The sequence below is a fragment of the Lutjanus erythropterus genome, chromosome 17, assembly GCF_056507025.1.
Source record: "Lutjanus erythropterus isolate fLutEry1 chromosome 17, fLutEry1.hap2, whole genome shotgun sequence".
NCBI classification, from domain to species: Eukaryota; Metazoa; Chordata; class Actinopteri; order Lutjaniformes; family Lutjanidae; genus Lutjanus; species Lutjanus erythropterus.
The window spans coordinates 4,498,109-4,515,722 of record NC_139333.1 but is presented as its reverse complement, the minus strand read 5'-3'; the positions used below and the strand labels follow the sequence as shown (position 1 = coordinate 4,515,722).

At 40.0% G+C, this 17,614-nt stretch overlaps 1 protein-coding gene across 7 annotated transcripts in view; it reads right to left on the bottom strand.

Moving 5' to 3' along the window:
• Positions 1 to 15,467: 15,467 nt before the first annotated feature.
• The window catches only part of shisa6b (shisa family member 6b), a 106,331-nt gene continuing 104,184 nt past the window's right edge, over positions 15,468 to 17,614 (bottom strand). For all 7 annotated transcript variants that reach the window (XM_084740648.1, XM_084740651.1, XM_084740652.1 and 4 more), the window contains one exon: positions 15,468 to 17,547. In XM_084740648.1, the coding sequence (XP_084596774.1) occupies positions 16,702 to 17,547 (846 nt within the window). In that variant the 3' untranslated portion in view covers positions 15,468 to 16,701. The remainder of the gene's footprint in view (positions 17,548 to 17,614) is intronic.

The following is a 17,614-nucleotide window of genomic DNA, read 5'->3' as shown; positions in this document are numbered from 1 at the left end:
GGAGAGCCTTAACAATGCACTCAGAGACACGGAGGTGTGAGGAGGAGCAGATGAGGGGAAGTAGGAGGAGGAAAGCAATGATGCAGGGTGAGGCAATTTATGTAGAACTCCCAAATTATACCTTAAGGTGGCATTATGAAAATGGATGCTGCCTGTGCACACATGCAGTTGTAGTGTGGAGGAACAGTTTGGCCTGTAGTGCAGCAGTGGTGCTGCAGAAATGCTCTTATGTGTTGAAGTGTTACTAACTCATCCAATTGACCCTCTGCTAAGCTCCAATTCCCTTAGTTACCGCTGCTACGCCTTTCTGCATCGAGCTTTTTGTTCTAGCACAGCACATGTGTAGTTTACAGTGATCACAGTGGTAGATTTACCACTCAAGGTTTGTAGTAATTTTTGGAACAATGAGTCTAAAATTTCACACAGCAGTGAACATCAGCAGGCTTCCCTTTTCCAACAGCTCTCTATTTTGTTGGCTGAAATGATGACAGTCAGTAGCAGTATTTATAAGATGTTGATAGCGAGTATTAGAGTTGGTTGAAAACTCCTCCAGCTGAGGTTAATGTTCCAGGTGACAAGTTTTATATGAGAACTTTGTGAAAAGCCCTTATTCACTGGACATCTACGTTCATGCTGCATTAGGAAGCTTAAAAACTGAGTAAAACTACCTGTTCCAGGCAGAAAGTTTTCATCCTCAACAGCTGATGATCCACGAACAGTGCTGCATTCCAGAGTTGGCAAAAGCACACACATTCATACTCAAGTAAAAGTGCAGATACTTGTGTAAAAAAAGACTGCTTCAACTTCTTTACTCAAGTAAAAGTACAGGCTCTGAAACAAACTCAAAGTACAAAAGTACAGTTGCCCTCTGAAGGACGTTTCTACCAGCTGTTTCTGTGCAAAGCTAACCGACCCTATTGTTTTCATCTTTTTATATCTTTTATATTGTTTCCTCCTGGTTTCATCTTTTATCTAACTCGTCCTGTTACATCTTTTATGTTGTTTTTATCTTGTTGCATTAATTTTTTCATCTCATTACATGTTGTTATGTACTTTACTTCGTTTTCGTCTTGTTACATCTTAAACTGATAGTTCACCCAAAAATGAGAATGCAGTCATTATCTACTCGCCCTAATGCCGATTTCAGGTTGGGTTTATTTTTGTTAGGTCACCATTCACTTCCATTGTTTGGGAGATTCTGCAACACAACTGTGAAACTCCAGCAGTGTTTTGTGGACTAAAAAACTAAACCCGACCTTAAATCGGCTTGACGGTGAGTAGATAATGACTCAATTTTCATTTTTGGGTGAACTGTCCCTTTAAGTTGTTTCTTTTTCTTGTTACATCTTTTACATTCTTTTACATCTTTTTTTTGCTATGTCAGGTCTTTTACGCTGTTTTCGTATTTATGCACTGATGGAAGTCGGCACACGATGCAGAAAAAAATCAATCAATAATTTCCCTCAAATGCATTAAAACTAAAATAACAAGGAGTAGAAATTTCAGATATTTGATAAAATGTTGTCAGAAAAATAAATACTCCAGTAAAGTACAGATGCCTGAAAACTCCATTTAAGCACAGTAATTGAGTACTGTACTTAGTTACTTCCCACCTCTGGACCCAGCCATCCAACCCATCCTCCTCCCTCTGCAGACTTTCTTGTTCTTTATGTTCGTCCTCATTACGCTGAGAGTCATGCCCACGGACTGTGAAAAAATTGATGATTTACGTCCATGTACATGAATCTATAGATGACATTTCGTGACTGTTTCACAAACTGCTGTGATACTGAGCTGTTTATTTGTGCGTGTGGAGTGGTGCAGGGCCCAGGCGGTGAGCTTCGCTTTGGACCAGAGAGTGCTCCAACCGCCCCTGCAGATCAGCCGCCGTCCTGGTGTGACATGAAAAGCCAGATGCGTAACCGCTCTCCAGAGCAGTTAATGATGGGGCTTTGCAGACTACAGCAGCCGCGGACCCCTGGTCTCAAAAGGCTAAAACCAGCGTGGCGATTCATATTTCATATTTGTTGGTAATGTGAGTGTTCTTGGCATGCTACTGAGGAGAGAATGCTGGAGTCGAAGGGGGGGAAATCTATCAAAGGGTTCATGCTCAGAATGGAAAAGAAGGTACCTTTAATCATGTGCTTGTGTGAGACGTCAGGCGGTTGCTAGGTTACAGGTCAGTGCAGAGTAGCTTCTAATGTGAATGCTATAGAGATGCCTCGGTGTGTATAATATGTGAGCATGCACACTTCTAATTTGAGTGAAATGTGATAATGTGGGCTCAACAATAACTAATAAGCACAGAGATGCTGCCTGGAATTCTGACCTCTGACCACATGTGCTGTTCACCACATCGTTCTTCACGTTCTACATCAGTGGCGGCTGGTGACTCGAAAAACTGGGGAGGACAGGAGGAAAACTAACCGACAGCGTCATGTTATTTTACACTTGTTGACTGTTTATCTCTAAAAATTAAGCAATAAAACGATGGTTTACAGGATCTCATAGAAACAACACAATTTCATTTAATCCAGATTAACCATACAGATCAAATGCAGAAGATTATTTATCAAGAGTGTGCATATACAGGCCTGTCACGTCCATTACAACAAACCAGAGCGCAAATCATAACAACAATCTACATTTAGTTTCCAGTTTATGAGTTAATACAGTCTAATACAACAGCAATTCAATAAAGCCTGCTTTCAAGAAAGGTGCTCTCCATCCATTCCTCGGCCACCTGAAGTGCCGTCCCATTAACCTCAAGTATAACAAGTACGATTGGTTATGAGTTCAGTTAGAGGCGGGACCTTAGTTTAAACCAACTGTTTGATGAGTGTGATGTTTTTTTCTTACCAGGTTAATTTATTTAAATGTTAAATCAGAAAAGTCAAAGTATTTTTCATGATTGAGTACAAGAGAAATACAATTTCAAAATAATATTCCAATATGAATATTTACTTCAGTGAAATAACCTGTAATTGCTCAATATTTTCTACCTTATTTTATAGTAGTTACATTGAAAGTGTGTATATTAAATATGATACAGCAGGTAATATATTTACAAACAGGGACGCCATGTTGGGGGGAGAAAGTTAGGATGATTCTAACAGCTCGTGACTGACGGGAACATTTGATCATTTTTTCCAATACTAAATCATGCTGCTGCCCCTGGTGTCAGGGGACACCAGGGGCAGATTCAGCTTCAGGCTCAGCAGCTCAGTCTCCCTCATCCTGCAGCGTTGTGTTCAGTCACATGTCAGTTGGCATAATCGCAGGGGGTACATGACAATTTCTTTTTTTTTATTATGATGATCATTATGATATGGTCATTTACATAATTTGTTATATTTCTTCTTTAATGTTATGTTTACATTCATTAATTTTACCATTAAAATTACATTTAGACTACAAAAGTAGGCTTTTGCACATTTCTTATAGAGGTTATCAAACCAGTCTTGTATGCAGAATGTTTTCATGTCTGCACAGTGTTTTATTTACACTGTCAGTAAATATTGTACAGTAAATTTTGATCTGAGTTGTGTAAAGCTCTGAACGGGTCAGCTGGGTTCTGGAGGTTTGGTCACAGCAATAGCACAGGGTTTGGTGTAGCTTGTGGTGGTGGTGGGTTCCCAGTGTGGTCATGGAACCCAAAACCCCTGGTGACGCCCCTGTCATAATGCAGTCTGTATTATTCCACCACAATCACAAATACACTGTAAAACAAACTCATTTAAGACTGAAACGTCATCTTAAGATAAAGTTTGAGTGGAGATTGAGATATTTATGTCTGTTACTTACATATGCAGTTACACTGGCCGAGCTGTTTTTGCAGACCAAGATGTGAAATGCAAAAAAAAAGAACCAAACCAATTGACATGTGCCACATTTTCCAAAACTAGTGAACAGTTCCTGTTATTGTTTCTACAATCAAAATTATTGTGATCAATTCATTTTCATATATGCCTGATGTATCAAACATGATACAAAATTTAAATTATATACTTTTTTTTGGTCAAAAGGTCCAATAAATACTTCCTTTTCAAAAAATTACAATTTTCTGGCAACTATTACAGGGTAAATGATTCTGAGATTTGGTTTATTTCATCCATTTCCTCCTCTTTTAAAAATATTTTGATCTCCCTCTTGCCTCTCAGAAATAGAGGACGAACAGACTCCCGTGTCTCTGTGGACCAGACTTCTCTGTTCTACATACATATAAATCTACACATCGATCTTCTAACAGGGAAGCAGACTGCTCTCACTACGATTTGTCAATTTTTTTCTTCTTTTCAGCTGAATCTTCGCTGCTAAGCCGTCACTTCTGTGCTGTTTTCGCACCACGCTGCCCGGAGATCACTTGTCAGCCAAACAGTGTGTCCACCATGCCTCCCGAAAAATTCACATCACACTCCTTCTGAGTGCTGAGAAATGTGCTGTCGTGACAACCAAAAGCGCTGCCAAGACACCTCGCTAGCAGTAATTTTCACAACAGGCGTGTAAAGTGCTGATAAATAGCACAATGTTGTCTCAGCCTGTAATTCTATCTAAACCATTCTCCTCGCCGCTCTGACCCACCAGAGTCGGCGGTGGCAGAATGGCTGGATTAGCCGCTCACAATCCCGGCGCAGTGACGGGGGCCTCGGCTCGGCGCTCGCCTCTGGCTCCTCGCGTCCCGCCGCAGCCAGCAGAGTCAGCTGCTGTGCAGACCAACTGCGAGAGGAGCAGTTTTTTGGCGAGGGCTGGAGACTGGGGTAATTGGCTTTGACAGAGCTGATGAGTTGCTAATTAAATGTTTATCTGAATCTGGCATCTGTCGTAAAACAAATGTCTGTTAGCTGCCTACAATCTGTGGATTATCACAAATAACTGGGGCTGGGTCCTGCATGCGGGGAGATAAGCAGGGAGAGGACGGCGATTTGGGGCACGTTTTGAGCAGTCAGGCAGAAACTAGTCACAGCAACAGCACCTACTGTGTGCATGTTAGGAGCTTACTGTGACTCATAATGGCAATCATTATCTCCATCCACATTCAAGCTGGCACTTGTGTACGAACACACACTGAAATTTATGGGCCTAGTATAAGTTTAGTTGTTATCATTTTTGTCTCATTTTGAATTTTTAATCTGGTGAGATAATTTTGAAATTCTATAATCACAACCAGCCTATAATTAGATTTTAGATTTGGTTAAAGAGTCACTTTAGGGTCAGTAAAAAGATACATCTGCCCATACTGTGGTGCTCTGGATACATGCTGTCTTCATCAGGATCATTACACCTGCTGGACATCATGTGATAGGTTGTGTGTGTCTGTGTGTGTGACCAACAGGGTTTAAGCTACTGTCCACAGTTATCTCACATACTACTGGACCCCAGTTTTTTGAAAAACTTGTTTTGTTGAATGCTCTGTTTTATGCCGACTGCTGACTTCTCGCTCATCTTAACCGGCTGGTAGGAGGGCTGAAAACAAGGCTTACCCAGTCTCGCTTCCTAGTCTAGGCTTCCTCGTCTTCAAAAACTGACATCCGTGGAAAAGTTTAGTTTCATCCTAAACTGGAGCATCTGCAGATTAATTCCATAGCAATATGTTATGATCCACTATACAAGATAAATAAATCCTCACCATCTTGACTGTCCATACGTTGGCCACTGCTGTATGCCGCTACTATGCATCTGTGACATGGATCTATCATATGATCTGGATAGTGTTGGCAACATGGTGCAACAGTTTTCTAGTGTCTGTGTGTACTTCTGTGGTCTGTGGCCCACTGAATATACGCAGTAGTCTTTGTCCACTGGCCCTAACTCGGTTCCCACTAGACTTTACATTGTCATCTATGGTCTACATGTTCACCATAATGAAGCATTCAAGGACCGTTTGTAAACAAATGAGATTTACTGTAACTTGATTCATTCTGAACTGATTTTCATTAAATTTGTGTTGATATTAATATGATAAATTGATCATGATACTGGTTACTTGTTGGAATTATATTCACTTACCGGCGGTGATCTAATCAGCCTGTTAACGTTCTTAGTAGCTACAACTTCATGCAACATCAAGTGGAAATTATTTAGAATTTAAGACTTTGTGAGTTTCTCCAAAATGTAGTTTTTTATTTCTTTTATATTGTTGAAAAGACACCTGGTTGGTTCCAGTGTTCTAACCCGCCAGATGGTTTGTTACACAGAACCATGTGGGAAGTCGTCCTCCTGGCAGGTGGCTGGATGAACCATCTGTCTATCTGGTCTAACATGGGCTAACTTTAACCAATCAGATCAACAAACCATATGACATAGTAGAAGCGTAATAAATAAAGCAGTGAACACGAAAAGTGACTAATCTCATTGTCATCAAACCTAAGACCGCACCCATAACTTCCATTCGTCTCTCCTAGGACGCTGATTGGCTGGACACACACAGATAACTTGACGCCTGCCAAAATGGATTTTCGCGTGATCTTGCGAATCCAGCTGCCTCTCAAGGTTAATATAAACACACTTTATGGATGGTTGCATTTGGCAGTTGTTGTGGCATTGCAGTAGGTGCTTCACCACCTGTTACCTAGTGAAGATCTGCACTTTACAGGTGATCTTTTCCAGTTTCTTTTGTAAATAAAACATAGCTTTACAGAAACCTGACATCTCAGAGTTCTGTGGAATATCTACAGTCACCGTTATTACAAAGAAATGCTGCTGTTTAATGTTTTAATCATTTTTGGGGTTACCGCAGCATGTGAACGTTAGATCATCTCCCCTGGTGCTCCACCTGAACAAATCACAGACACACCTGTTCTCTCTTGCTCGATTCCACATTTGGATTCTTGTCTGGCAGTTCAAACTGAGGTAAGCTCGTTTTCGGCTGCTGCCACCTGACTCGTCGCTCTTCAGCTACGTAACCTTCATTTAATCAGGAAACCTCATTTAGATCGAGATCTCTTTTGCAAGAGAGACTTTCAACTTCCAGTGTCCTTTGAAGTGGATTTCATTTACAGGGTGCAAAGTGCTGAAGGCAGTCTTCCCAAGCTCAGTATTTACTAGTAGCTTACCAAGAGTTAGGATCTGCTCTGTGGAACAGTAGTTCTAAATTTGAGAAGAGATGTGATGTACAGAGGCAGCTTTAGTAAGAGACATTTACATACCTGTCAACCCTCCTGTATTTCACCATTTTCTCCCGCTGTCCTCCTGTCCAAATATTTTCCCATAAATCTCCCAAATTTTTAACCTTTCTAAAAAAAAAAAAAAAAAAGGCATGGACCAGTGGGCCTGTTTGATGTGCTTGTTGCATTGCTCTCTGGTTAAGCAGGTGGCAGGATGTAGAAAATTATCTGTAATATTTAGTGACAAAAAGTGACTTAATCAAGTGACCTCCATGATAAGAAGGAGAGGAAGAAATAATGAACTGAATGAATGAGAGGGATGCAGTATCTAGCAAAAAGGTATTATCATAGCCTCTAGTGAAAAAATGCTTTACTGTGGAAATTTCACCAATTTTTTTGTTTTTAAATCAATCAATCAATAAATTGTGCACAACAAAGGAAGGAGCAGGTGAAAAAACTAATAAACCTAACAACCGACATAAAACATTTAGAGCTGCAATGACTAATCTGTTATTAATCAACTATTAAATTTATCTGAATCTATTTTGATAACTGATTAATAGTTTTAAATAATTGTTTAATTTAAAAAAAAATCCAAATTCTCTTATTTCAACTTCTTAAATGTGAATATTTTCTAGTGTCTGAGTATTTTTGAGTTGAGGACAAAGCACTGAAAAACATTTTTCACCATTTTCTGACATTTTATGGACCAAAGAACTAATTGATTAATGGAGAAAATGGTCAGCCGATTAATCAATAATGAAAATAATCATTACAGGAAAGAAACATGGAACACATGGACTTATGTTTGAGTGCTCCACATGTTTGGACCTATTTTTCAGTTGACAACATTGTGACAGGATTCAATAATCCATTAATTGTTCTTTGTCATTTTTCAAGAAAAATGGTCCAAATTCTCTGATTCCAGCTTCTTAAATGTGAATATTTTCTGGTTTCTGACAGTAAACTCAATATTTTTGAGTTGTGGACAAAACAAGACATTTGAGGACGTCATCTTGAGCTTTGATCAACATTTTTCACCATTTTCTAACATTTCATTGACCAAACAACTAATCGATTAATCAGTAGTGAATATAATTGTTTGTTGCGGCACTAAAACACTATATCAAGCTAAACAATTTCACCATATTTTCTATTCAGGAAATCCAAAAGTAACAGAAAGTAATCAAGTTGCATTACTATAATATTGTGGTACTTTGGATACATTACTGACTACATGTTCAACAGTATCTGAATACTTTTTTAAAGTAACCCTCCTAACTCTACCAGGACATGATAGGAAACGTGATGTCAGAATGACAAATGTGTCGAGCATAAACACACTCATGTTACTTAATGTAAGAACTAGTCAAAGTGTTTTCCTGGTGATGAGTTCAGGATTCAGTGTGAGGGGTAGGTGGGAAAATTTCCCTTGTTTTTAAATCTCAGTGTTGACCGCTATGCATTTATACACAAGAATGATAGTGTGTAGTTCTCCACTTGTTGCTGGTGAGGATCAGATTACTTTTTATATAGTTCACAGTGATGAGCAAGATAATTATCTCCTGTAATGAAACACAGGGCAGAGTGGAAGACTGCGCCGAGCTGTTAAAGTGTAATGAAGAGCATGAGAGGACAAGATACTAACACAGTCAACGCAGTCATGATGGCTGATCGCACAGCCAACTGTAAGGGCGTCACCTCCACTTCTCAAACTCCTCTTTGTCCTCCTCACTCTTATAGTTTCAGGTTGATTTTCCTCTGAGAGGCTCAGTGTCCTCTGACTGTCCAGCATCCAAAGTCCGGAGGGAAGAGGATCTGAGCTGATCAAAATGTTGATGCTCTCATTTGAATCGGCTTCTGAGCAATCAGCTTAACACGCAGTGAGTAGTGAGACGTGCATTGAAAGCTTTGAAGACTTTTTGTTCTGTGTTTCACCTCTCAGGCTACATACAGTCTGTCCTGCCTTGCTAGGAGATCTTTGCTGCTTCCGAATCTCATGCCTTTTCTTCATACTTTCAGTATGTACAGCACTGCAGCTGCCCTCACACACAGTGTACTGTTGCATGCAGTCTGCATACAGCTGGTACATACTACCTCATCCTAAAACTGTCCCTTTGACTTTGACCCCTTCTCTCATACATTTGTCACAGTCATAGTGCAAAACTTTAACTAAAAAGAAAAAGTATGCATTTGGAACACAGCTAATGAGGCGTCACCTGTCTGTGGCTCAGCTGATGTGGCGTATTTTTCACTCTGCTGAGGATTGTGGGTCAGAAGCATGCTGGCTTGTGTTCTGCAAAATGTGACCAGATGCATTATGGTATTGGTATTTTTGGCATATACTGCATTTGATATGCTATGTATCAGGACATACTACAAATATAATTCTTATTTTCTAGCATACTAAATACTATACACACCATTTTTAAAAAAGTTAAGAAAACTCATAATTTCTTAACTGTCTTTACTAAATTTTTGACTTTAAGTCAAACTCTTTTTGAAAAATAAGTTTTGCCAACCTATAATCTACACTGAGTTGATTTCTTTGGATAAATTTGAATCTCTGACTTTTAGAAACATAAAAAAAAATCTGTATTTGAACCTGATTTGTCATTATTTAAATGGTTGCAGTTGAAAATATTAAATTATTTACCATTATTCACTTTCACTTAATTGAATTCACTTTTTAAGAAGGAAAATAAATCACTTAAACAAAAGCTTACTGGCTGTTTTTTATGTTATTTCACTTAAGACTTTGAGTTTGATTGAAGTTATAAGTTTTCTTAACTGTTTTATTTTACAGTGTGGGATGGGTATTGGAATGCACCTCTTGTTGCAGACACTTCTCAGTGTGGAAAAGGGGTTTTACTTTCTCTCATCTTGCTTTTATTTTTTTTTCTTTCATCTTGCTTTTAGAAAAAGAAAATGTGTTTTTTATTTACAATTGATATTTTCCTAAAAAATATATGATTGAACATCAGTCAGAGATAAAAAGAAAAACACTACAGAACAGATTTTTTGCAGTAAAGGTTCAGATACAACATAATCTATCATAAAGCATCAGGTCTCTATCAAGGAAGTGAAAGGTTTACATATTTAGTATTTTCTCCTGTTATTATGGAAAGCACGATTTCCATCATATTTTATTATTTGCTGGATTGATTTGAATATATATGAATTTTTCTGTTTGTCTGTTTTGTTTTGTTTTTTGATTTAGTTCTTTACTTGGTTTACTTTACTTGGCTGCTGAACACTTCTTGACTTTTTGTGGCATTTGCAGGGCCGTTTCTAGTTTTTTGGGGGCCCTGTGCAAAATGTTGTTTGGGGCCCCTTATTTTGTGAAACTGTCTGGGATGGTAATGGAGGGATTCCAAACCCTCAAAGGTGATCTGTGGAAGTGCATTTGACTTTTGAATGCATCAATCTGGTGCACTTTAAGGAGAGAAGATGAAAAAATCTCATAAGTTGGTAGAGCATTTGACCCATGTACTGGTTCTGTAAGTCCTCTCCGGTGGCCGTGGGTTCGACTCCTGCCTATGACCCTTTCTTTTCATATCTTCAGCTGTCCAATGAACAGGCAATAAAAGCCCCAAAAATATTCAAAACACATGATTTCATTTGCAGTAAACTCAATATAGTAACAAATAGTTTTTTAATCCATGAAATATATGAGCTTTAGAAACCTTTTCCCCACATTAATTGAAAATGATTAGTTGCCCCTGACACACTGACCACGCAGTGTCTCTGAGTGAACTTCTTCTTCTATGGGACATGAGCGATTCTGCTCTCGAGGCAGTGGAGCTCCCTGCACTATTTGTTTTTTATGTACTTCTTTTGTGCGTGCTGCTGATGTCAACAGGCACTACACAACGCAGGGTCAGAAGATGGAGTTTCACTGGCAGCCGTTCTGAAGTGCAGCAGAAAGAAGTAGTTGAGGAAGAAAAAGAGGCGAGGGAGGAAAGTGACGAGCTCTTGAAATCCAGGTTCAAGAGACGGCGCACTTGAATGTGAGACAGTTCAACTAAACTAGGCAGTCGACTGGATGTTTGCTCGATACAGTGGACGTGTTGGCAGAGGTCGGACCACTGTTATGTTCTTTTGACCTTTTGTAACATATCCACAGAAGCATTAATTTCAAAAACTGGAAAAAAAAAAAAAAAAACGCTGAAAAACACAAATCTTTTTGAAGGTCAAGCTGAACAAGATTTAACTCTCTCTTTCCTCTACATGTGATAGATCCAAGTCAGAGGACGGGACTTTAAGTCACCTCCTCTGGTCTTGTGTTACTAATTACCTGTTAAAACCTGTTAGTAATGTAATCCTAGTATCACAATATTGTAATGTGACAATTTTCATGATTTTCTCAATTGATTAGTTGTTTGGTCCATGAAATGTCAGAAAATGGTGAAAAATGTTGATCTAAGCTCAAGATGATGTCCTCAAATGTCTTATTTTGTCCACAACTCAAAGATATTCAGTTAACTGTCAGAGAGGAGTAAAGAAACCAGAAAATATTCACATTTAAGAAGCTGAAATCTGAGAAATTTCACTTTTTTATAATTAGAAAGTGAATATCAAAGTGATTAATTGATTATCAGATAGATTAAGAGATTAATTTAATAAGTTTTTGATACTATAGTATTTGATGTTGGTTGTTAGGTTCATTAGTTTATCCAGCTGTTCCTTCCATTTTTGTGTGCAATTTATCGATTGATTGATTTAAAGACAAAGACTGTACGTACACTGTGCACACCAATATATTGTTCATGATTTTAAAATTGTTATCCTACTAATAATCCCCATTTTTACTAAATGTATCTTTAATCTGATTTCATCTTTTGTATCTGTAACTGTAATGGAATACAGTTACTTTTTTGTATCCAGATTATGTATTATGGTACAGTGTAATACTGGGGATTCAAGTCATTCCTGACTGTAACTATTCTGCTATTCTGTTCTGACATCCATTCATAACCACCACATGAGAGTCAACTGGCTCTTATGTCTAGCATGGTGAGAGCTGAAAGGGATATATCTGAAGGAATGGAAGTCTTCTTTTCCTCCTTGTTATGAAAAAATGGTTCAAGGATTTGATTTCCTGCCTACATCTGGAAGAGATCAGATACCCTAACAGTTATTTTAAATTTGTAAAAGATTTGGGGGCCCTTTGTGGATCATATTAAGCAGCAGGGTGTCTAACATGTGCACCTATTTTCTCTCCTGCATACATCCATAATCTACTCATGTCTGTGTCTTGAGGAATATAGAAAACCCTGCACTCGCTCAGACTGGCTGCATGGAATTGACTTTATGTGTGTTTCTGCTCATTTGATGTCGATCACTCCTGGTGATTGATTTTGGTTTCCTCTGGCTGCTGAACACTTCTTGACTTTTTGTGGCATTTGCAGGGCTGTTTCTAGTTTTTTGGGGGCCCTGTGCAAAATGTTGTTTGGGGCCCCTTATTTTGTGAAACTGTCTGGGATGGTAATGGAGGGATTTCAGACCCTCAAAGGTGATCTGTGGAAGTGCATTTGACTTTTGAATGCATCAATCTGGTGCACTTTAAGAAGAGAAGATGAAAAAATCTTTAACATCTTTTTTATTTTCCATCAAATTCAAAAAATTTAAAATTTAGGATTTACAGATTCTGCATTAATAAATTTGCATAAATAAGAAAGATCCTGCACTTTAATGTTGCGGCTAAAAATCAATGTCAGAATTTCTATGTGAAGGCATACAATTAGCTGCTAGCATTCTGATGATGTTGTGATGTGTGACTGACTAAAGGTTCCCCATTGATCCCTGGACTTACATTACACTGCCTGGGTGGAGGCCCTGGTAGCTCTGGGGGTCCCTTGCAGCTGCATAATCTGCATATAGTAAGAAACAGCCCTGCAGATTAGCACTGTGTAATGCCTTCACTGTTTATTTAATTATACATGCACAATGTATTAAAAAAAATATTAAAATAATAATATAAAAAAAAAGGGAAAAAGCATGGATCTTTTCCTCTATTGTCTTCTCAGGCTAACAGTAAGACAATACGGCAAGTTTGTTTGTCAGAACTACATCCTCTGAATGTCACTGGGAAACTTTCTGATGATCAGACCTGAAAGATTTCTTTCTATTTCAAATCCAGACATGACAATGTGTCTGCCAGAGCTCACTGACGGCACCGCCGGGACTGCAGAGGCAAGGGACGAATGGAGAAGTACAGAGAGAGCAAACTAAATATTTAACCAACAAAAAATAAGCCCCCTGCCCCCGGATCATGTTTGCATTAAAAGTGGAAGAGCCAGGTAATGAAACACATTGTGCCATATGAGATGTGGAGAGACAGTTTGAAAGCTGCTGATTATTTTATGGAAAGCCCTGTTCTTGACCAGTTTCCCCCCGCTTGAGTTGCAGTGCTTGTTCAGGCTATCGTCACCGTCTTACCTCTCACGCTTCAGCTGCTCTCGTATCCATAGATTCTTTTTGATTGCAGATTCATATTTTCATTTAAATGCTGATGGGCTTGAGGATCAGTGTAAATTGGAAAGCCAAACTTATTCCGCTTTTTTCTTGTCCCTTTTTTTCCCTCCTTGTGTGTTTGTGGAGGAGTGCAATTGCAGGCGCCGTTGTTTGCTGTGAGAATTGTCGTTCGCACCCGTGGATTGCCATGAATTTAAAGGAGGTCTGAAATTGCACTGACCAGCATTAAAGTCGACCATATTAATTCAGATGTCAAATTGAAGTACTGCCCCGGCCAACGCTGGTGCCATACATCACGGTGACGCTGTCAGTTAAAGATGTGGCTCTGGCTGTGTGACATACTGTCAGATAAGGTGTGAGACCCCCACCTCTGTAAAAGCAAACCTTTTACACTTTGCAGATTGGAGTTGTAATTATACAAACAGTTTCTCTGAGAGCTGCTCTGGAGGCAGAAGTAATCTCATTGGCTGCGTTACACCTCAGTGGGCAGGGACAAAAAGGATGTTTACACACCGCAAGCTCGTTAACTGGAGGTTATGAAGAAGAAATTGAATTTAAAACTATCTTAACTATCCTCACTAGAGAACTCATAGCATTGGCAGATCATTCAGATTGCTTATTGCAAATTCCCATACTGCTACAAAAATCTTCAAGCATCAAAAGTCTAGAGATTTAGTATCGAATTTCCATAAGGTTGGTTTACGAGAGGCAGCTTTAAAGACACTGCTCAAAATCATAGTAGCTGAGGCTGAGATATCCTGATTTTTAGTTTATGGGTCGAGCTGCAAAAGTACTACACTTCCCATAACACAAAAGTGTAAGCCAGCGTTTCCCAGTCATCTGCAGAAGCCTGATAACAACCTGTTGGGCCAGTTGGCCTTGAGGACCAGGACTGGGAGACACTGGTGCAGACCATCCTCATCCATCCTCTGAGTTAAGAAAACCCACGAAGACATCATCACAGGTTTCTGTATATCTAGGATGAAGTCTGAATTTGGTTGAAAAGTGAACATTTTCAGATATCTAGGTCATAACTCTTGTGTCAACAAGCCCCTGATCTTACCAGGAGCTGTCAAAGAATTAAGGCAGCAATGAGAATTCTGTTGAAAGAACTAAATCCCTTTTAATGAACACAAACATAGTTCAAGAGACAGTTCACCTCCAAAACTACACATTTTTTCACCTGGCCTATAGTGCTATTTATCCATCCAGATAGTTTTGGAGATATCAGGGGACTAGATGGCCTCAACATGTGGTGCTCACAGCAGAACACAGAAAAAAACATTCAACAAAAATTCAAAACCAGCGTCTCTTTCCAAAAATCATGACCTTATTACTCAAGATAATCCACAGACCTTGTTGGGAGCAGTTTCCTGTAGGAACCACGTGAAAACTTTCTTTCTGTAGTAGCATCTACGGGAGCTACTTTAGAATCTACCAGAACTACTTTCTTTTCTACTATTAAGAAAGTTGTTGCTACACGAAACTGCTCACAACAAGTTGTGTGGATTATCTTGAGTAACTGGATCATGCTCTTAGGTAAAGCTCACTGGTTTTGAATTTTTCAAATGTCTTTTTCTGGTGCTTTGAGCATCACAAGCCGAGTTCCATCTAGTCCCATTACTCCAGAGAGAAGGCAGACATCTGTACAGCTGATATCTCCAAAACTTTGTAACTCACACCAAAAAATGTTTTTTTAAAAATCGATGGATAAACAGCATCACAGGTGAGAAAATTTGGGCGTGAACTGTCCCTTTAAGTTAACTAAAGAACTAACTTCAGTTGACTTCAAGAAATATGATTGTATACCTGGAATTCACTGTAGTAATGTTGTGTACCAATGTTTTGAAGCAAACACACAACACAGACATGTCTCAAAGAATCATGTTGAATGTTTAGAAAAATATGGATGGTTTATTTGACCCTACTATAACAAGCAGTATAATCCATTTCCATGATGTTCAATTCCTCTGATGTCAATGGAAACACAGTCTACATCCAAATATGAACAGTGGTATTATCTGTTATCAACAACACATTCATTCACTTCTCGTCCTACAAACAGTTTTGCAAAGACACACACAGTATAGTATTAATTGATCCTGTCAAATACTTGGTTAAGTGGGTTTCTATTCTGAACTCACGAAACAGTGATGATTTATAGTTGTTTTTTTAAGAATCTATTGAAAACAGACAGTCTAATACAAAGTCCATCCAGTACAGACTTGTCCATAATACTGTTTCTAGAGTAGCTTATTTACAATCATCTACTGGAAGCAAAAAAACCTGCCATTGCTTTAAGAACAAAACAAGCTAGCCATCACTATTCAAACTCAAAAACGAAATCAAAAACAGAACAGAATATTTTTTTATTGATTGTGCTTTGTAACCCACAAAACCACTTCTTCGTTTGTAGAAATGGAACATCTGTCAGAGGCACCAAATAGAAGTGCTAATAACATCCATTTCAGTTTCTCTCATTGAGATTCTCTAGAGCTATGAGTAGGACAGGGCGTACAAATGGTTGTTTTTTTATTCATTTATTTATATATTTATAAAGTTATTACAGGCTCAACCTAGTTCATCACCTGTGGTGGTGTTGTGTTGCACAACAGAAGTCACGGAGGAATCGGTCTATGTGTTTAACCATGCAAAGCCCTTTAAGATTTGCCAGAAAAGGTCACAGAATAGATTTGTCGGACAGAGGGGGCCGATAAAGGCTTAAACAGACACAATCAGTGTTTTCTCACTAAAACATACACAGAATGAGGCCGTAGCCTGTGGATGAATAGGGTAATCAAGACAGTGGAAATAATAGTAGGCAAGTTAGCTGGATAATACCACACCTCCCCCCATCCACGACCCTCTCTGGCTTCACATCTAGCTGGGCCTGTGTATGCAGTGTACAGTGTAGCTCGTTTTTCCGGTCTCTCACAGTAAGCTAGTGGATGTTCTTGGTCCTGGAATCTCTGACTTTGCAGGAACCGCAGTCAAAGAAAGTGTAATCGCCACCATCCTACTCTAAAAGAAGGCCAGTGTACCTCGGTACCTCAGTCAACCCCGCCCCCTGGCACACAGCGGTGCTTCTTCCTGTGCAGTTCAGGTAAAGTCCTGGCTGCCGTTACACAGTCACCTCAGTCTTGCTGCCTGTGCGGTAGTGCTGTGGCTGCTGTTGCTGCTGCTGGTGGTGCTGTGGGACGTAGTGGAGCTGTTCCACAGTATGAGTCCGTCTGGAGGCGAACGCCTGCCTCTTAGATGCTGTCTGGTTCATGGCTAAAGTGTTGGAGTGCCCGGTGCCTCCCGGTGCCCCGCCGCCGCTATTGTTAGAGGCACTGGGATGGGAGTGCATTTTGGTCATCTTGTAGCGATCCATAAGAGGCGTGGTCGGTATGAACACGTCTGTGTGTGAGATGGCACGCGACATTGACATGTCGCTGCCACGAAACCCGCCAGAGATGCTGCTGACCATGCCGCGCTTTAGCGACATCATCAGCTTGTCCGGCGAGAGCAGGGGATCCTGGGATAGGAGGCGGTCTTGTGAGTACAGGCGATCTTGTGAATACAGGCGGTCTTGAGAGTAGTGGCGGTCTTTTGAGTAGAGGTGATCCTGCGACAGGAGTCGGTCCTTGGAGTATATGCGGTCCTTGGAGTACAGACGATCTTGGGAAGTATGATGGCGGTCCTGCGGAATAAGACGCTCCTGGGATCGAAGGCGTTCGGCGGACAGGAGCTGTTCGTCTGAGAGGATCCTGCCTCCGTACGGGGACATACCATTAGAAGACATGCTGTAATCCTGCTGTGGGGCCTTCTGCGGGGACAGAACACGGTCCTGCGACATGGCCCTCTGGACACGACGGGGCCTCTGTCTTTGTTGAGATTGCTGCTGTGAAGACTGTGACTGGGGAGGGGCCTGGGAGATGGAGGACTGCGGGGGCTGGCTCTGTAGCTGCTGCTGCTGTTCCCGGTGCTGTTGAGCAAAAGATGAATGAGGTGAGTTTATTCACAAGCTGAGGGGTAAAAGGCTCTGCCACCCA